This window comes from Pholis gunnellus (assembly GCF_910591455.1).
Source record: "Pholis gunnellus genome assembly, chromosome: 13".
In the NCBI taxonomy this organism is placed as follows: domain Eukaryota; kingdom Metazoa; phylum Chordata; class Actinopteri; order Perciformes; family Pholidae; genus Pholis; species Pholis gunnellus.
In genome coordinates, this window is record NC_136540.1 from 13,267,307 (window position 1) to 13,289,019 (window position 21,713).

Here is a 21,713-nt window from a genome sequence, read left to right on the forward strand (position 1 = left end):
TACATTGTGTATTATGTTATTCCAACAAACATTCTGAAACCCACTGCTAGCATGATTACAAATCAAGTCAAATTTTGAGAGTAGAACATTGACCTCACAAACCCTGGTAATAAACTCAAAAATAGGTACTTCTCAAATGTCTTAATTCTGCAATGTAGATGTTGATCTTAGGGTGTGGTAGTTCTCAAAACGAGTGCTGCATTTGACCATCATGCGCAAGTGGAACATTTGATACGGCCGCTGAATATTGAATATCGTCTCTCCAGTTCAAAGCATCTTTAGAGCTGTGGGGATACGTTCCAGAGACTAGAGAACAGAGAGAAGCCGAGGACACACTGTGCCCTTCCACTCTTTTTCCGGTCTGCAGCTTAACACATGCATCAAGAAACAGACTGTTCGGATGAGAAAAACCTCTCACATGTCTTAGGAGAGGATGGCAATTTTGAGAATCTGACACTGCACGATACTTTCAAGTTTGTGTGGATGCGCGTGCCTGTCTGTGTGTGCGAGAGTCTATGTTTCTGTGTGTAAATGGGCAGTGGTGGGGGCAAAACGTATGTAGGCACGTATGTTATTTGGAAATCATCTGAGTGGCACAGACAATGTTATGAAAGTGAGAGCAATTGTCAAGGACAGATACAGATCAGTGAAAATGATGAGAAAGAAATTAATAATTTCGCTTTGAATTAAATATGAATGGCCAGGAGGGATGTCATTGGGCACCAAACTGTTCTTTGAAGTGGATGACTGTCATCAAGGACATTGGTAATATCGCTCGTGCCTTTGTGACTCGGTGTCTAACAATTTGGGAATCCGCAGTCTGTGTTGCTGACATCTGTTGTCAAAATGACTTCTCTCTATGAATTCCCTTTCTATGGTTCCAATACAGAGCAGAGCAGTTTATAAGCCATTGTGCATTATTGTCATGAGAAGAAAGGGTCAACAAATGTGTGTCAACAAGACAACAACAACAGAGACATGAGTGCTGAACGTCACTCAAAAATGCAGTGCAGTGAAAGTACAGTGCATCAGAAGAAAATCTAGGCTGGCAAAAGGCTCATTGTCCTGGCTAAAACAAATACAAAAAGACACTGATTATGCATGTGTTTGTTGGGAAAATCACATCATTGTCATTTCTATGAAAGTAAATAATTGCAGTAGCAGGAAAATACAGCCTGTACTCACTGTAGCCAATAAGGTAGAGCTAAAAAAAAAACAAGGCCCAAATCTTTTTTTTTTTTGGTACATCCAAATTGTATTCAGATTGATTTTCTGGACAGCAATGAAAATTGGATTTATGCAAATCGGTTCTAAATCATATTCGGAGGTGGTTTGAAATGCGATTCCAATCAGATCTCTACAGATGTGTCTCAGACAGATGCTCTGGCTGCTCAAATCGAAGTGTCTTTCCCATCCTGAGCTCTACATGTTTCCACCAGCCAGTACTTTGCACATGGCCCCACACCTCTTTCCGCACAGTGAAGCCCGCCATGAGTGCAGCACGGAACGCCACAATGTATACCGGTATACATTGCATCCTTCTGGATGCCGTTAGGATTTATGTGTCGTCAGAGCAAAATAAAAAAAGATAGGTGCAGAAAAACAACCACCGGTTAGAAAATGGGAGTGATGAGAAACCAGCAGAAGCTGTGACTTTAGTAAGAGCCTCGGTCTACACCTGTTCCTCCTCTCAGGTGTCTCAGCTACTCCCACAGCTTAACCTGCTGTCCAATCTCATCTCCATCTGTTTTTGTCACACACCTGGTACAGTGTTGCATGAGAGGGCCATTTTAAAGTTTATATCTGGGTGTATTATATGTCAATTTTTGTCACTTACTGAAGTGAAATGACTCACCACAATAGTGAGTCAGTCTACTTCTATATTCATCTCTGGGAAGCTTTTACGTTTGATGATCTGTTCACACAGTTTTGGGTATTACTCTGACACGCAGGAAGTGTTATGTTGTGAGACTTCAGCAGCAGAAAACAGGGGCTTGTATAGAATAGGTAGAGGAAGAACTGGATAACTGATATGAGCAATGTAACCTCCCTGGCAGGACAAAGAGGAGAGTGCCACCTACAGAAACTCAAGCGTCATCAGCAGTAATGAGACATCTGACTACCACCCACACGGTTTTATTTACAGGTGGACTGTGGGAAGTGCGGTGCTGAAACACCATTTGCTTTTTCACTTTTTACAACAAATTAAAATCAAGGATCTTGTAGAATACCACTGGAAAGCCCATTTTAATAATGTACCTAACGGGACTAAATGTGTGTGATGATACTGACTAAAGACGTCATCTCAGTCCGTCACCATACGATAGATTTAGTTGCTGTGTTAGATAATTCCTCTGACTGGTGGTCACTATAAGTTAAAAAAACATCTGTATGTGTTTTCTGACCTGCCTCCACTGTGGGAAAGTCATGCTTAAGTTTAAGCAATTAAAACTTTGCATATTCTACCTCGTACTTTACCAAAATGAGCTGCAAAGCCGAGTTTCCAGTGTCATTCTGTGCCCTGGTTGATCAACTAATAACATAAATCGCATTATTACATACCCACAGACATGGCATTGCAATATAGCATCATACTAAATAATGTAGAATCTGTTTTGAGAAAATGTAAAGAAGACTAGACTGGGCTTCTAGGTTTCAGCTTGATACATATCAGGAATGCTAAAGCTTAGTTTAAACAGGACGTAATGAAGCCGGGGCGAGGCACACGCGGTAGAAAATGACATTTTCACGGCCGGCGCGCTTGGTCACGCACCTCTACATTTTTGCAACTTGGCGTTTTTGCATGCTCAGAGCTCGTGGAAAAGTGCCAAGCGAAAGTATAAACAAAGCTTTAGGTGGTAAAGATGTTTTAGCAAATGACACTTAACTGTCTTTTTTTATATTCTTACTCAACGTATTTTATTTACAGTAACAATTGTTGCCTAAAGACTCTGGCACTCACTGTATTCAGATTCTGAAAATCCCACGACTGCTTGTATACTGCAAGTTAGAAATTTAAATATTTGCACAGAAATTACATGCTTCTGTTCCTGATTTTACTCACTACTCAAAAAGACATACTAATTCCACTGTACTGTTTGTGTTTTCCCTTCCAGAGACATCAAACCAGACAACATACTACTGGATGAACATGGTAAGATCCCTTTCCTAATTATTATATTTCCATTTATTCATATGGAGTTGAGGGGTTGGAATTTAAAGTCCAGCACAATTCGGTTTAGTTTTTGTAATTGTTTACATATGGCAATATCATTTAACATGGTGACCTGACTTGACTTAGCATCCCAAATTCAAGACTTAACAGCGTCTGGCTGAGGATTTCACCGTACCTCAGACCTCTGGGATCACTTCTGCACAGATCAAAAGGAGCAATGCTCAGAGGCAGCTTTCACAGTCGGTGCCTAGATAGGCCTTGCAGCATGAAGTAAAAAAAGCATCTAATACCTTGTTTTAACAAGTGCAACATAGAGGAGTGCACAAGTTCATTTTCATTTTCTGTCCACACTATGCCAGACTGCGTTGGTTGAAGCACTGTGACATTAACACGGTGTTCTTTCTCTCTGAAATAAGACAGAGTGAGGACTGTGGAGGACGGGGTGATATTAATGATGCCTCCTTCACTACATGTTCTGAATGATTGATCAAGTCTGACAGGCTTTAGTGTCAGTTTCAGTGTGACACAAATCTACACACACACACATACAATGACTAAAGAGACAGAGTGAGCAGTGTGTGTGTGTACATGTCAGAGGGAGGGGTGCCATTGTAAATAAAGGTGGCAAAAAGACTGTAAATGCCCCCATCAATATGTCAATCAAGAATATTAAAGTGCTTCATGCTATGATCCATCCTCGAGAAACACACAGACATCCCAGACATAAGATCGTACAGTATGCACATGTACACTACATGGCCAAAATAATGAAGGATAAATCTTTTCAAGCACGATGAAACCCTCTAATTGGCTTTGCTTGGAGTGACACAGAATTTGACCTGTTAATTAAAGAAGTCCATGCCGCAAGGTCAAAAAGATAGGTGTATATAGCTCTTCTCAGCTATTTTGTCTTCTTCTCCATACACCAAAATCCAGTCAGAACCAGTTACCAACAAACGTATCTCAAGAAATTGAGACACCCCCAAGGTCCTCTGGTCTTTACGACTAGAAAGTCTAAACCTTCTGTCACATTAAAAGGTGGCAATGCACCCTTTGAGTCATTCATGAGGTGGTTTAATAGTGATTCAGCAAATAACGTACATTTTAGTAATTTTCTACCACAGGTTATGTCCTCAGTTTGATTATGAATTATGTCATACACTCACGCCAGCTTCCAGTGAAGGAAGAGATTATAACAGTACAGTCCTATTGTAAACTAAACCCTGACTCAACTGTTCATCTGCTGTATACAGACCAGACGGCAACCTCGGATTCTGAAAAGTGAAGCCAATGCAGAACGGTCTTAAACTTGCATGGGGCAACTCCTCTAGTTGCAAAAAGATGTCTGATTGTATAGAAGTCTGTGTGAAAATAACCCTACTTCTCACTTGATTTATTACTTCAAACATTGTAAACATGAGTTTTTGGTCTCAATCCCTAGTTTCACGTCTTCTGCAATATAGCATATTATCTATTTAGTAATTATGGTCCCATTTAGAGTAAAATAGAAGTTAAAGCAGGGTATGCTTCAGGGCGTGGCTACATTGTGATTAACAGGTCGCTAACACTGCAGTGTCCAGGAGTTGTCAATGTTTTCATTTTAGAACTTTAATAACCCTCTCACAGTGGGTTTTTATGAAAGTTAATTGTTGTTGGTTGCCTAAAATGGTCTTATTCACCCTCTCGTGTCACTTCTTGTTGCAAAAAAACAAGACGACTACGGACAAAAACTAAGATGGCAACAGCCAAAATGTCGAACTCAAGGCTTCAAAATCGTAGTCAACAAACCAACGGCTGATGTCATGGTGAGGAAGTCTACCTATACTGTATAGTCTTTGATACAGAAAGTAGAGATTTGTCCTTCAACTCAGGAGATTCGAGTATAATTTCAGCATAACGGAAACAATCTCAAAACTATATTTACAGGCACAGTCAAGAGGTCTCGGTAATGCTGCACACGTTCCCGAAAACGTTAGAACATGATCATGTTGTGTGGTAGTTTGATTCATGAGCTGATTGTAATGTATATACAATATCGTGATATTCAAGTCCATGAATAATTAACTAACCAACTATAGTGTTGCATTCCCCTTAGATGGAACTATGCTGTTTAAACCTAACCATGAAAAACAGACCAAAAGGCCATATAGTGTACACACACACACACACACACACACACACACACACACACACACACACACAAAGTCTGGAGTACTTGGAGGGCACTGGGCAGCTTCTAAAGGGCTATGTGGGATAGCAGCCCAGCTGTCGCTACAAACTGGAAGCAGACAGAGAGAGACAGAGACACACACACACACACACACACACACACACACACACACGCACAAACACACAAACAGGGAGAGCCACAAAGATACAACAAGAAAGAGGAAAGTGATGAGCAAACATTTCTGGAGAGAAAGATTTGTCAAAGGAAGAAAATCAGAATAGACAAAGAAAGAAGGAAATGTGGGAGGAAGAGTGATAAAGATGGAGACGAAAGAGAAAGGCAGCTTTGTCAGCCTAATCCTGATTTCCACAGGACAGCTGACGTTCACCTGTGCTTTCTCTCTCTCTCTCTGTGCTGTGTGTGTGCGTATCCTTTCAAACTCAACAAGCACTTCTCTCCTGCTCATGCATTCTACCCACACTCTGTTTTCCAAAGCAGACCTGTAGTTTACCTCTCCACTTAAGTCTAAAACAATGGGGGGGGGGGGCAGCAGGCTGTTTGCGTCTGCACACCATGTCAAGTTTGCAAGCCTGAATCGACCCGTTCCTCTTGTGTTCCTCTGGGAGCTGCTTCATAGAGAGAAAAACAATTTACTCACGCATGTGCGATGTTGCTTTATTAAATGGCATAGCCCCAGGATGCTGGGAGAAGCTCCGAGAGGGCCGGTTGTCTGGGTTGTCTGGGAGCGCGTATGCATGCTTCACAAGTAGGCACTACATTGAGGGGAAACCACGGCTCTGGTGCATATGTCTGCCACGTCATCGCCCATGGGACTCTTTGGAAAAGTACAGTATAGGATCTTTCTTGATCAGGAATATCAGTTAAGAGTTTTTAGGAACAAAGTCAGTCAATTCATATTGGAAATGTATAGGAACAATACAGGCCTGCAAGCTAATATGGAGTTGCCAATGCACTGGAGAGTGCCGAACTTCTGCTGTGGCTTCATTACTCCTGCTTCGTGAAACAGGCCAATGTAGTTTAAGTCATGTTACATAAAGCTTCTATCTAAAGTGTGTGTAGTGGTGTTTAAAATGACCAACAGACATCCAGATTGGGACCATTAGTAAACTCATTTGTGTATGAACAGTATAAAGAGAAATACAAAAATAGAAGAGACATGCAGCAGCGTGACATAACCTAAGGATCAAACCAGACAGTTGTGGAAGTAATCCTAGCGAAACACATTAGATAACTAAGCCACCAAGTAACCTGCTGAACCATTGTTCAGCCACCTCACATTTCAGCAACAGTTTGGACTGGTGACAAACGGGAGTTAATCTGATGATTTTAGAGCAAGAGATTAAATTTGAATTTTAAGGGAATACTGGCACTCTGGACTGCATGCATTATTTTCACCAAATTTAAGTCTGACCTGTATTCTCTTCATTTGGTGCACACACATGAGTGAGTGAAGTGGCTTACTTACAAATAGTGCAATGCTTAAAATCCAAAGGGGAAAAAATGCAACGAAGAACTGTTTAAGGCTTAAAAATTATAATACAAAAAGCATTGCAACGGCGGTTGATTCAGTCATATACCCAGTTATACCCAGCATAACATGTCAATAAGATCAAGAGTAGCAGGTACAAGGCATCAAAAGACTGCTGAAAATGAAAAAAAAGAGAGTGAAAGTCATTTTAAAGTTAGGCTGCTTTGTTACGTTCACTAATTTAAATATGTATTATGTCACGAAGGCTGATTAGCTTCCACTATGTCTCTACAACAGTTAGGATAGTCACTCTACTACGGAAATTGGTATGTTAAAATAACAGCAACCACATTTTAACATTAACAAAAATAGGTACAACAAACAGCAAAACGTATATACAAATATAAGGTAACTAAAAATGGCACGTTTTGGCAACCAGCTGATGACTGGTTCTCAGCATGGCAACCCACTTTTAAAAGTCAGTGTTGAACCCTTAAGCCCCATTTCTCTCTCCCTGGGGTCCACTTTTGATTCACCAGTCAGGAACCACTGTCTATCTCATCCATCCACTGAACCCAGCAATAAGTCCACACTGTGATGACAAAGCTCTGTAACCTGAAAGCAATGCACTGTACATTTTCCATAATGCAGATTTGGAAACTGTGTCATAGCTCATCTCTTAATCTCTCTCTGACCTATGAGAGTTCTCTCTGACTATGACATCACGACACTAACTCGACTCCAAACTTCACTTAACTCTCATCATTTCTATAGAAACACTAACAATTATTATTCAAGAGCAAAACCTACGAGTCTAAAAGCCTCTGCTATTGGACACCAGAGGCTGTTTGGCTCCTTACACCTAACTGGACCAGAGAGGTTTGAACTGATCTCAGAATGACACTTTGGTTACCATTTTCTACATATTATTTTGCAACTAGATACTTTTTTCCATGCAGCCCGAGATTTTGCTGATGGTTATCCGTTTATTCCCGCTGGCTACTGTGTAAAACTCCTGTCCTAAATATGTCTTCTGCAAAGCTAAGAGAGATGAAGACAGAAAAGGGGAAAAAAGGGAGATAAGTACTGTATTTGACAGAGACAGGAGACATCATTAAATATGAAAACATGAAAGAAGCTCTACCCTTACTCAAGCTCCACTTATAGTTTGACGTTTTTGCTCCACCTCTGTCACAGTCATCAGACTGCATTAACAATGGTCCTTTACCTGCAAAGCACCACCCAATCTCCCTTCTGTGCATCACTACACAACTAAAGTCATACACCGCAGATTAGAATACGGTATGTGAGAATATTTCAGCATATTTCTAAATGGTAAAGGACACAGAGGGGTAAAAAAGTAAAGAGCTAAAGAAACAGAAATGGGTTTACGGAGGGGAAAAGAAAATGAAAATCTGAGGAAAGCTATCATATGGAAGGCAAACAGGAAAAGAGAAGAAGAGGGTGATTAAAAAAAAGGCACACAGAAAGAAAAGGTGTGCTAATAGAGATTGATGGAAAACATTGAGGGAGGAGGGAGAAAAATAAAGGAGGAGAAGAGATTTCTATGTGCACTTCTCTTATCTTTAAAGCGTAAATAAACACAGCTGGCCAGCTTGTGTCTTTTTTGTATTCACACTCAGTTACAGTTTATGGTTGAGATAAAATATATATATATATATATTTGAACTGTGTACAGTATGGCTGTTTGTTTTATGTTGGACATACTGTATGTGTTTGTGAGGTGATTGAGGATGCCCATTCATCCGAACAATCACTCTGCGGCAAAAACTCTCCAGCTCTTTCTCACTCAGTATGACACACACACACAAACACACACATGCACACACACACGCACACGCACACACAGCTCATTAGTGTGTGCTCAGTGTGCTCAGTGTGCATGTCGCAGACTCTGGGCCATCTTGCAGCATGGTGAGACACAGGTCAATGGTTTGACTTTGACTTTAGAAATCATTGAGGTTGCTGCTTAAACACTCACAATATAAACGCATGTGTGTTTTATTCCATCAATAAAGCTGCAGTTAATTTGCATTTGATGCCTTTTAATGTCCTCAATGCAATGATTGTAAGTATGCATAAAGGACAAGGCATTTTTTTCTATTATGTTGTGTGTTCAAATTCTTCTGATCCTCACATAGGGATGTGAGGATTGGGATACCTGCTCTGTGTAAGCTGTGCTTGGAAAAAGGGAAAAAGCTTCAACGCTTTGGGGAAACAGTTTATATTGATGGCGCAAACAGAGCTCTGTGATCTTATAGCTCTGTGCCACTTCAGGATTTATAGGGTTCACACAAGTGAGCATGCCCCGTGTCCCTTTGAGGTAATATAACCCCTCTGCTCTACAGGACACGTCCATCTAACAGACTTCAACATCGCAGCCATTGTAAAAGACGACCTGAAAGCAACGTCCATCGCCGGGACCAAGCCGTACATGGGTAAGGAAACACATTTTTGACCAATGCTTCACAAGAAAACTTTAATACTAGGGACATCAAATACAAGCTAGAGGAAGCAGTTTGAAACTATTAGCTTTAATTTAGAGAAATTATGGAACGTTATTCATATAAACTCCACAGAGCGCACTTAACGTTTGCTAATCCAAATTCCAAATGACATTGAAGGGATATTAGCGACTAACTTTGGTAAGCCCTGCCTACAGCCTCGATGTGAGGAGACAAGTGCCAACACCCAGCACATGGTACAAATAGAGATTGAGGTTGTAATTCTTACATAAAACCCTTTCTAGAGTAGGTTTAAAAAAACCAACTAAAAACTAAATGAATGATACAAGAGAAATTAAATGATTGGTGAAGGAATGAAATATGGATTGAGGGACTCATGCAGAAAAAGACAACACCAGAAATCATTTTTGTACATTTCTGTTTCACCCGTAAAGCCCCCAAAGCCAAGTTCACAGAGTTTGACTTTTGTCAATATTAGCTGCCTGACGGCCAGGAAGAAGATACAGCTAAAAATAAGTGCTATTGACTATTGACCAATAAATGGCAGTACTTTGTTGTGAGGTACATAGTGATGGTTTAAAGCTCAGGGAGCTAAATGATGAATTCTGCTGAGGAGACATTTTAAGTGACAAATGATTAGCTTGGATATTTATAATATGGAGACTTTTTTGTGTCTAAATTTGTGTCTAATTGTAAAAAAAAAAGTACTTTTAAGTATTCTTCTTTGTTTGATTTGATGCATGAGTCCAAAAACTGATTTTAAAGAAAGTAATGTTGCCTTTAGAAACCAGTATTCATCCTTTTCACCTCCGGTGCAATCGCCCTCCTCATGACTCTTAAGTCCAGTAGTGATCAGGTCGATGAGGATTCAGCTCCTGAGAGATCAGATAGGAGCTTAACAGGATTTCAGGGGGATATGAATGACGAGACTGAGCGTGTTAGTGTGCGCGTGTGCCTGCTTCTATCCTTACAAAGTGTGTGCTCATGATGGAGAATGATCTTGCGTGTGTGTGATTTCAGGTGAATACTGTGCTGTAATATATTATTCATGTATCTCTCTGTAGCTTCAGTAGCTAAACTGCCTTTTCAGTAAGAGAGCAGAGCAAACCTGCCATAACGACGAGGAGTCGGACATGTGTGTGTGTGTGTGCACGTGTGTGTGTGTACAGTATGTGTCATGGCAGTCTGGATTTTGACAGTGTAATCCAGATAATGAAGAAAGAAGTGATGAATGGTGGAAATTCATTTTAACCATTTGAAACAAGATTACAGCTGAATAACTTTCCCTAGAGTAGATTATTCCTTTTCACTGGAGAGGAAAAATTATTTCTGAGTTTTGATAGCTCGTCCCACCCATAAAACCTGTTATTCATTATTCATACAAATACATTCTGATGCTACACTGGCTCCAAATTAGATCCCAATAATTAATACTCGCCTCAGGCAAAAAGAGTGGAATTTAATCATCCCAGAACCCCAACAAACCCTTCATGAGCTCAACCTCTTCTGTAATAATCTGCTAAACTGTCACACAAACCGCTTTTCAGACATGTTGAGTACGTAAACATGACAGCTAATGTTAGATGTCAGTCTCATGTCTAAATAAGCCCCCAAAGTTGCGACGGCGGTCTGACTGGGTCAGACCTACATTACCGAAGCACTTCCTACATTTGCTGTACTCCCTCGCTATTATTTCAGTTTTTATTGATGCCAATTGCATCTAATAAGTGATGAAGTTGATGAGAACATTCACGAGGGCATTTGCTGTGAGAAGAGGGAACGAGTGTCCCGCATAGTGATGATGGTCATTAATTAAGGCTCCAACTGCAAAGTAGGTTTTAAAATCCACCATGATTCAGCTCTTTCTGCAACTATGTTTGAATGTTTGAAGCCTTTGTGGAACATTTACATAATAAAGACCAATGTCTCAATTACAAAAAAGACATGACTTTAATCGGGCTATAGTTAAAATAAACTGTCATTGACTAAAATGTCCCAAAAAAACGAGGAATAGGGATCAATAACACACAAACACCAAAAGAAAAATATATTTCTAACCTAGCAAAGATAGTATCACCACACACCATATGGATATTTGATTTTGTTGTATAATATTTTCTGTCTATCAGCTCCCGAGCTGTTCCAAACCTTCGAGGGGTCCCACCCTGGCTACTCCTTCTCTGTCGACTGGTGGTCGCTGGGCATCACAGCATACGAGCTACTGAGAGGACAGGTGACTCCAGCTTAACTTACTTCAGCGTGGCCGTCTGGCACACTTTTCTTGTAGGTGTCATATGTATTTTCTACTGCAGTAGAGTCCTGGCAGTAGGAAAGAAGACAAACAGCAAGACCTCAGCCTTCACAAAACAAAAAAGAGGGGTTATAATTGAATTTTAAGCTGACCTCACTCAGAAACACATCTAAATGTTTAGTCACGGTGTGAAACGCATCAGTGCAGGAGAATGAGCAAATAGAATTTGAGTTATTTTAAGAGTCACTTAATTGGAATTGATTTTTTTATATATTACTTATTTCATTTCATGCTGGTTCCCATCTGGAGAAGTTTTATCCTGATGTCATGGAAATGAACACGGGACATAATGCTTTCACTCATTAGCTTCGCTATATAAGGCCGGGTCTTTCGAGCTAACAGCGACGCAGACTGCAGCTGCAGAATTTACTCTCATATTTCAGAGTGATGATTACACAAACTACAGTAACCTCTGTCTACACTGACAAGGACCCAGAACACCTGAAACTGATCTGGACGCTGTCATTAAGTGTTCCTGGAACCGTTTCCTCTATTCAGACATCTCAATGCTCTCCCTTTCACCCTCCTCCATAAAACTGTTGAGTTACTTTACCTCAGAACTTTCCATTTCGCTTTCTAAAACATATTCTGACCCAGTTACATCTGACGCCCACTTGAATATATTTAGAGCTCAAAATGTATCTCACATCCAAACCTTCTAGAATATACAGTATGTTCTGTCCTCTCGTTGACCTCAAGGCTACATCTTAACTGCACAGTTTACCTGAAGTCTTCTCTCTTACCTCAAAGCTGTGTCCTGTGATTTTTCAAGTACTTTCAACCTTCACTCATTCAGGTAGGAATTGCTGAGCACACATGTACTCACCCGGAATTCACTTCGAGTGACATAGACGTGAGCCCCTTTTTCAAAGTTCCTGTATAATCTGCATCATCTACAAACCCTCTGCTAAACTTTCCTTCACCCCTCTCTCTGAAATGTAATTTTCACTTCATCCCTCTGTCTCCAAGGGACATTCAGCTACACTTTTCTCTGACTGCCATATTACAACATGTGCAGAACTATTTGGCTGTTGAAAACGGAGAGCTAGCTCGCTATTATTCCAGGTCCAGGCACCTTTCGATGCTTTCTTTTATCTCTCTCTAAAAAGAATATTTCACCAACAACATGACCATATTCATATAAATGACTCACCACTTGTTACCTTGAATTCTTGAAGAACGTGTTTTGGAAGAAAAACGTTTTTTTTTTCTCGCATGCCTCCACAGTGAGCAGAGAGTCCAAAAAGGTAGAAAAACCTTTGAAGAATTGAAGTCAATGGGGGTTGAGTTTAACAAAAGCAAAACTAATATCTAAACATCCGTTTACAAACTCTCACACAACTCGTACGGTATAATCCAAGTCGCATTAATGCAGTCGTATGCTCAGGATTTCCCCAAACACATGCATCTCCACCAAAACGTATCTAAAACACTTGAGCAAGTGCGCAAGTGTGAGATACAGAAGTGTTACACTGCAGGACTTGTGTGAGAGTTAGCAAACGGATGTTCTGATATAGTTTTGCTTTTGTTAACCGTGGACCCTATTTACTTTACTTCATCAAGCCATCAAGCCATTGTAATTGACATACAAATGGTTATTTAGTTCAGACCTGGTATTAAGCTCCAACCACATGTTACTTCATCATTTATCTCCTCTCCCAGCGACCAGGCTTCCCTGCTGGGCCTGACCACAGATCAAAGCAACTCAGCATCTCTCCTGAGCTGCAAATCAGTCACTGTCACTTAGTGTCTCCACCTTCAGCTTTTATAAATTAGACAACAATTAACCCCAGAGAGGGAACAAAGAGACGCAGGGGTACATTTCCAAAAGTAGTACAAATATACTGGACCAATGTTTTTCCTTCTGTCATCTGAAAATCTGACTCCTTATGTGTGCCCTGGATGGGGAACATAATTGACACCACGCATCCAAAAGAACATGGAATGGAGCGCCTGCAGCGTGTTGTTCCATCTCTCTCTCCCCTTTCCAGTCTTATCAGTCTGAGAGGGGGCTTACTGTCCCGGAAAAAGACCAAGAGGGTGGAGAAGGATTGGTGTGGAAAGTTGTCAACAAGCTGCCCTCTCACACTGAAAGGCAAAGGGCTTAAGTTGTTTTGAAAATAGTCCCTCATTCTCTGTTTCCTCTATCATTTTATTCTCAACATTGCAGGATATGGGTTCACGGAAGGAGAGCACAAGGAGACGTGTAGAGAGGGCCAACTGAAGAACTAACTTCGAAACCCATACTTTATCAAAGAAACTCCTCCAGGCTATGAATACAAGTATTCTGTAACATGCTGCTCTCCTCTTTGCAGAGACCATATGTGATGAGATCCAGTACACCGGCTAATGAGATCCTTCAGACCTTCCACAAGGTCCATCCCAGCTACCCGGCAGCCTGGTCTTTGGAGATGAAGTCTCTACTCAGAAAGGTAAACTATTGGTACTTTCCACTTTGATTATGGCTGCTGGCAAAACTCCAATATCACAATATCCCGATGCAAAATGACCAGTAAACTGCCAACATCATACCAATTTGACTGGTGTGATCTTGTCCTAAATACAGACAAGAGAGGCAAAGTAGTGATAGTTGATGAGTGTAGCTTCTCTGGGTGGGTTGCACGTCGGTTTGAATTTGTATTTCCTGTGGGAAGACAACGATCCTTCCCTTACACCAGCACTTTATTTCACAAGGTGCATCTATAGAATCTGAAGTAGAGGGTCACTTTCATGTCAGCCTTACTTTGTATACGCGGCTTATTTGTACATGCAAGTCTTGCAGCGTACAGAGCAGCTTTGGAAGTATAATCCTCAAATATTCAAAAACAGGAACTGTTGTGTTGTGACGTACAGTGTCAAAGTTACACAGTACATAAATAAATACATCTAAAGTGTAGCCTACTGTACAAAGTGAGCACATGCTTACAAACACTGCAAACACACATGGCAGCACATACCATGGCACTGGAGAAATAAAGCTATACATGCTCCTTAATAACAAGAGTTATTTTCCATTTAAAGTAAATCGCATATTATTACATCTTAACAGTCTATTCTTAATTAAAATTAAGAAGGTGTACTCTTCTTGTTGCAATTAAGCCACTTACAAAGCAACCAGATGCACTGTCGCTGTAGCATTTGGGGTTTTGTCTTGGCAGCGATCCACTGCAGTCAAACTGTTGCATTGCTTCGTGCTCAGACTCCTCGTGCCTCATTGGCATTCCAGTCGCATGTGTAAATGTGTGGGAGAGAGAGAGAGTGTGTGTGTGTGGGAGATAAAAAGAGAGAGAGAGATGTAAAGAAAGTGAGAATGTAAGGGGAGAATTTCATGCACAATATATTTGTCCTTCACACCTCAAAACCCTTTGAATCTTCCTCATCACCATTTGCTTCCTATATGTACCTCATCGTCTTTTCCTCTCTCCATCCTCTCATGTCCATCCCTCAATATCATCCACCCCCCCCCCCCAACCCCTTTGTCCCTGTATCCTCATTCTCAGACACATCCTTTAGGGTAAACATGTGCTCCTGTCTCAGTGGCACTCAGCCTCCAACTTTTTCAGCCATGCCTCCCCATGGACAATTGTTCTCACCCTAATCCGTTTGTCTCCCTCAGTTGCTGTGCATAGATGTCCAGAAGCGCATTTCCTGTCTAGCAGAGCTACAGGATCTGGACTACATGTCACATGTCAACTGGGACGCTGTGCTCAGCAAACAGCTTCCTCCCGGCTTTATTCCCAATGTGAGTGAAATAAACTGAGCACTGCCTCAGTATGCTACCCAACAAAAAGCTCTGAATACATTTTTTAAAAGAAAGTGCTGCCAAATGCTTTAAAAACAAAACAACCAATATTCACCAAAAAATGACTGAATATGCCATCTGTGGATGAATGATGATGCATGATTTTTGCTATTTTCTCACATTCAGAAAAAATACCATCAATTCCTCAAACCCCCTTCCTTCTACTGTTCTCTCATAGCTGTTCCCATAACAGTATATCTCCCGAAGGGGACAAAGATGCAGGGGGGGGAAAAAAGACTTAAGTCTGAACTACCAACTCCTTATTTAATCCTTTCTAGCCGAGCTGTAGACACCACCCTCTGCTGGGCTGAGCTGGATCTCCCACTGAGTGTGTATTAGACACCCTGATGCAGAGACAGACATAGTAAGCACATGCATACATGCCTCAGGTACAAAAACGACTACCTGAAGCCCTACATGTGGTCTCTGGATCATTATGGTGAAGATGGTGTTTGCACATAATGCTATCACTAGGCAGGAAGTGTAGCTGCTTAGTTGGACAACTAAGCAGCTACACTTCTCTGTCCCTGTCAGGTTTTTACTGAACTGATTCGCTGTGCCCTGTTTCAAAGCTGGTGGTATACGGATTGAGGATCTGACACAAGATCTGAATGAGAGCCTGCAAACGTCGAGAGTCCAGCTCATTTGACCCAGTGTCATAAAACTGTCAGTAAAAAAAAAAAGAACAATAGCTGTCAATGGAGCACTTTAATTCACTTTTATGGGCATATATATATGCTATATTCATTCAGCTACACTCATGACAGATCAATCCAAAAACCCCGTTTGTTTACTATCACATGGTTAGAAGAATAGCAGCACATTCTGACACTTCAGATGCTGGAACAGGAAGATTTCTTGGCTTTTTCTTTTTTTTGTGTGTAAAAGACAACTTTAATGTCTCTAACAATTATAGTTTTAGTGAAGCAGCAAGGTGACAATAATTGTCACTCCTTCGTGTCAGGGCTCATGCAGAATAATGACGAGCTGCAAGTGCAAAGATGACTAGATGATTTTATCAAATTCTTAGTCTATTGCGACTGCAGAGCAGCAGGTTTTCCCCAGCGGGCTCGAGCTGGCACAGCACAGGAAAAGCACAGAGGATCGATGGGGAATTGACAGTGTGTCTCTATCTAATTATAGGCTTATCCTCTGTCTTCAGTGCCTTATAGACTGTTAATGTCTGAACAGGAAGAGAGATCTCAGGCCCTTCTGTTTTGTTTCCTAACTTCCCAGCATTCAGTCTGCTTTCGCTTTATTGGCTTTCTGCGTTTTGAGCTTTGATCATTGCATATTTTTTTTAGACATGTAGTAGTGCTAGTTTCTAATTTTAAGTTTAAAACATTGGCAAACATGCCACAATAAGACAATAGTAAGTGATACACAGTTCATGAAAGCACTGTGCTGTTGCTGTTGTCAGACAATGTTAAAGCTTTGTCTTTTCTGAAGCAACGGCAAAGTTGGTTTTAAAGAAAATATACAAAGAACGATCATCTTGCTTCTACAGAATACCGCCGGCTAAAAAAATGAAATACACATTACAGTAACCTATATTCCATTCGTACTGACTAATTTACAAGTAATCTCAAGCACTACTGTGCAAAAACACTGATACTAAAATCAAAACCATGAGTATCTCACAAACGACTACTACTTACCAAGTGTTGGTGTGGCATTTAGGTTATGTCTCAAAGTTTTATATACTAATAAGATTGAATATTTGAACCCATGGATCTCTTTGTTTGTTTTAAACGTGTGCCTGCATGTGTCTGCGTCTCTGTAGAGGCGGAGACTGAACTGTGACCCTACATTTGAGCTGGAGGAAATGATCCTGGAGTCCAAACCACTTCACAAGAAGAAGAAAAGGCTTGCAAGAAAAAACAAGGACCAGGGATCTGATGGGTCTCCACAGGTAGGACTTTCTTCTCGAAACATCAAATGCAATAATACAGCAGAATGTTCGGATTTGACTTCTACTGGGAAGCTACCGAATTATATAAAAACCTTAAACAAATTAAATAATCGACCAGCCCTTTAAAAGGTGTCTCTCCCTCAGTGCTCTTTATTATTCATTAAAGAAAGATGAGCATTGGTTTCATTCGGCTGATCTACGGGAGCTACGTATGTCCTTAGTTTGTCTTTTAAATGTGTCTGGAGTGCCATTGGGAATCTTGACGACACGCTTTTAGAGCTCTGTCCTCCCTCACCTTCATCAGAATAAATCGTCCGTTCGCCTGACGCGTGTATGGGGAAGGCGAAGAATGCAATCACCTATGGCCCTCGCTCCAGTGTTTTAGTCTGTCGCTCCATCTACATAAATCAGCTGCTGTCCTCTGTGTGTTTATAGAAAATAGAGAGGAAATCACTGAAAGGTTAATTTGATCAACTGGTCAAGTGAGACGTGGGAGGAACACACACACACACACACACACACACACCTACACACACACACACGTACACACATTACTCACTCGTAAACACTGCAAGAGTGAAAGCGGTTAAGCAGCAGTGATTTCATTTTTGGTCTAGTGCTGCAGTGGGACCTGATAAGTGCTGTCGTTTTTTTTTGTTTGGAGGATAACTGCAGTTAAAAAAAAAAAAAACTCAAGTCATTTGTGTTTACTTTCAGCTTAAGTCCAAATAGGACCGTTGAATAGCTTGGAGGAAACTAAATATATAATTCTGGGTAGCAAGAAATCAGGTTGACATGTTATTATGCAAGGGCTTCTTCTTGGGTTATATACAGAACTGGTTTTATAAAATGAAGAGTTTAGGGGCAGATTTTGTAGTGAGAACTAATATTGACTTTAAGAAATCTGATAATCATAGCCCATTTCTTCCAAGTGTTTTTATAATAAAATCTGTGACTTGATGGAACATCTTCCTTTGTCACAGCTGACTATGTTACTGATTTGGACCACACTTTACTTTTCTGCACAAATACATTATACTTCCAATGGGACATCACATAGTATTTTTATAAATCTGCTGCTGTATGTGACGGGGTGTGTCACTGCCTCTCCTGTGTCGACAGCCATGCTCCACTGATATATCAGTGTGGAAGAGATACAGTAATAACGCTCAAACATGTTCCTGTCACGAGAGAGATTTTAGTGATACACCTTCAAGACCAATAGTACGGCGCGTTTATCGGAAGATATGTATTTACGGTACAGGACTCAATAGCCACACTGAATTCTAGGGATTCTGTCCAATTTTTCTATCTTTGGATTTGTTCTATTGAGACAGTAAAAGTACCAGCAGCAGAATCAAACAGCTCATGGTTTCACTCATGTGCTCTGACCAGTTATAGTGCAGTTGTGTGTGCTGGGTCTGGTCCCTTTCCAATAATAATTCACCACACTGTTGAAACCTGCCTTCGCACACTAAAGTTTCCACGTGCACAACCTAACCTATTGCACACACACACACACACACATATATATATATATATACAACCAATGTCATTACAAAGTTAATATGTTTGGACCCTCTCCACATACTTTGCCAGCTTGCAATAAGAAGGCAGCGCTTGCCTAAAGTGCGACATGTTTAATGAAAGCCGACAGCTGCTTATGGAGACCTGCCTCTGTGTATATATCAGTGATATCTCACTGTGCAGTCAGACAACCTTCATCATCCTTTGGCCCATTCAGACAAAGAGAACGTCTCCTATTCTAATGAAATAATGATAGTAGCCCTTCAGGGAAACATTTATGTTAATGGCCGCAGATGAGGTAACGACGAACGGTCAGACTAACAGGAAACTAACACACACACACTAAACAGTCAATAAAATGGGTTTGTACTTTGGTGGCCTGCATTTCCTGATTAAATCACCTGATTCATTTGTGTATAATTTATTCAATATTTGAATAATGCAGCTCGCCTGAAACCAGGATTAGAAATATTCAGCATGGAAAAGGTCTTTCACATGAAAATGGAGAAAGCAACTTTAAAATGATTTTAAACAATGAATGACTATCATATAGTACAAGAAAGATTGATGTTGTGATGCATTCTTTGTTTTATGCAGATCAGTGAGGTTTATAAGTAGTAAATAGCAATCGTGGTTATGATTTGCTGAACTGTCTTGAAGAGGTAAAAAACAGGATTACAGAACATTTTTTGAAGACCTGCCAATTTGGCAGCATAACATCAGCAAATGCTTTTAGACTACTTGCCCAAAACCTCAGCGTCACTTTTGAAGGTGGTTTTGATAAATACGTTTGTTCAGAATATCTTGGTACGGAATGTGTTTCAAAATTGAAGGATTGTCCTGGCCCACCTTGAGAAAGCCTTTCAAACTACCGTTAAATCTCCCCATCTTATTTTCAGAGGCTGTATTCTGTAATGCGCCTGTGTGTCTCACGTTGTCTGTAGCTTGTTCAGAATGCGGTGGCCAAACTGATCCCATTCTGCCATCTTAACATTAGTCCGTGGCTTGCTACTGTATTGACCCTTCAGATTGTTACTCTGACCTTGTCGTCCTTTTTCTCATCTCAATGTTTTGTAAAGAAACATGTTACATATTGGTATGCATGTTTAAATCAACAGTAAATGGCAACCAGCTAAATATTACCCCTTCACTTTATATTGCTTTATGAGGGACCATGAACTTGAATATATACATATACTGGAAAATGCAATACTGACAATTTTCATCTTTCTTTCGAAATTACTTGTTTAAAATGCATATTATTAATTTCAAGCAGTCCTATTTTGCAGCATGCGTCGCTCTTTTTGTGAGGGAGAATATTCCGCTTTATAAATATCTCTATTAGCTCTATAAATATCGGTTTGTGTTTGTGCGATGCTTTTCCATATCAATTTACGAGGGACCTGTGGGGCCACTTGTGATGGATGCACATAAGAGAGCTTGATGCTTGATGTGTGTGCATGTGTGTGTGTGCGCGTGTGTGTATGTGTGCGTGAAAGAGAGAGGGAGATGGTCTGTGCAGCATCTCTGAAGCATAGCAGATCAATATTGAATGAAGTAAGCTAGTTGCCCTAATGCTGTCCCAGCCAGCTTCTTACTCATTACCCTGAGGCTGCTCTGTATTCTTTTGGCATATTCTTCCTCTCCATTCCAACCTTATTCCCCCCCCCCTTGTCGTCACCCTCTTTAGACAATGCTGTTTATTATACGTCACTCTTATCCTCCCTCCCCACACACACACACACAGATCCATTTTCCTTCTTTCAGCTCTCTGCCTCAGTGTTCCCGCTACGCTCATAATGTAGCATAGAATTAGCTCAATTAAATCACTGATAATAGGCAGCAGAAAATTGGACTTGTGCAGTGAGAACAAAATGAATTGTTGGTCTCCCATCACACAAACACATACTTCTCTCTTCTAGCATATTCTTTACTGCACGTATGAAACAGAGTGGAAAACTGTCCAAAAGATGATGGAGCTTTTTTCCTATCTTTATTCAAGAGTATGTTCTTTCAATTTGAGAGCATGATTCATTGATTTAAAGTTTAGGTTTCGCAATGCTTTCCATCTGTCCTCCCACTCAAATAGCCCTCGCTTGCACTTCGATTTGCTCAAACTGTATGCTCTCAGAACTGTATGCGCTCAGATATATTGTAGCTTGCACAGATTTCCTGCACTCCAGCTTCAGCCCTTCTCCTCACACTGTGGCTGCCGCTCAGATTTCTCTTCTGGTCACGGATGTTTTGTGCAAAAGCCCTTTCGAATTTCCAATGCGTGTTTTGAGCGTTTGTCAGGATGTGGCTTCATTGTTGTTAGGCTGCCATTGTCAGGCTGTCTCCAGGTGGTACCTTGGTGGCAGCAACAGCGCTACACATAACAGCTGGTATACATACATAAAGGTACATACATGAAATTTGAACTTTGATTACGTTGTAGAACAGGATTTTAGCATTCTTCCCTGTCCTTTCCGATTAATCTCTTCCAGAAACAAATGTATATGTGCTTGCTGCTAGGCAAATAGACGCTGCGTGGTATTGAAACATCACTTAATTAGTATTAAAGTGAGGTAAATCAATGGGCCACTGGAAGAGGGAGAGCTGCATGTCTATCTGAGGATATAGCTCCATGTGTGACACTAATTAAAAGTGCAGTCAGAGCTTGTCCTCAGTTTAGTCCTGATTGCAGGAATGCCATCGGAGGCAGTCAAACAGTTGTAGCTCAAAAAGAAGAACTTGTTTTTAGATTTTACACCAAACGGCATGCTCAGCTGAAAATGATGGTGTATAACTTTTGACATTCGCCATATTTCTCTTCTAAAATCCATAGCACTGGTTTGATTT

At 40.7% G+C, this 21,713-nt stretch overlaps 1 protein-coding gene across 1 annotated transcript in view; it reads left to right on the forward strand.

The window, feature by feature from the left end:
* stk32a (serine/threonine kinase 32A) overlaps window positions 1-21,713 on the forward strand; it is a 48,484-nt gene that overhangs the window by 24,151 nt on the left and 2,620 nt on the right. The window contains exons 3-8 of the mRNA XM_079171681.1: window positions 3,117-3,154; window positions 9,204-9,293; window positions 11,450-11,553; window positions 13,947-14,063; window positions 15,248-15,373; window positions 17,217-17,345. Coding sequence (XP_079027807.1) covers window positions 3,117-3,154; window positions 9,204-9,293; window positions 11,450-11,553; window positions 13,947-14,063; window positions 15,248-15,373; window positions 17,217-17,345 — 604 coding nt within the window. The remainder of the gene's footprint in view (window positions 1-3,116; window positions 3,155-9,203; window positions 9,294-11,449; window positions 11,554-13,946; window positions 14,064-15,247; window positions 15,374-17,216; window positions 17,346-21,713) is intronic.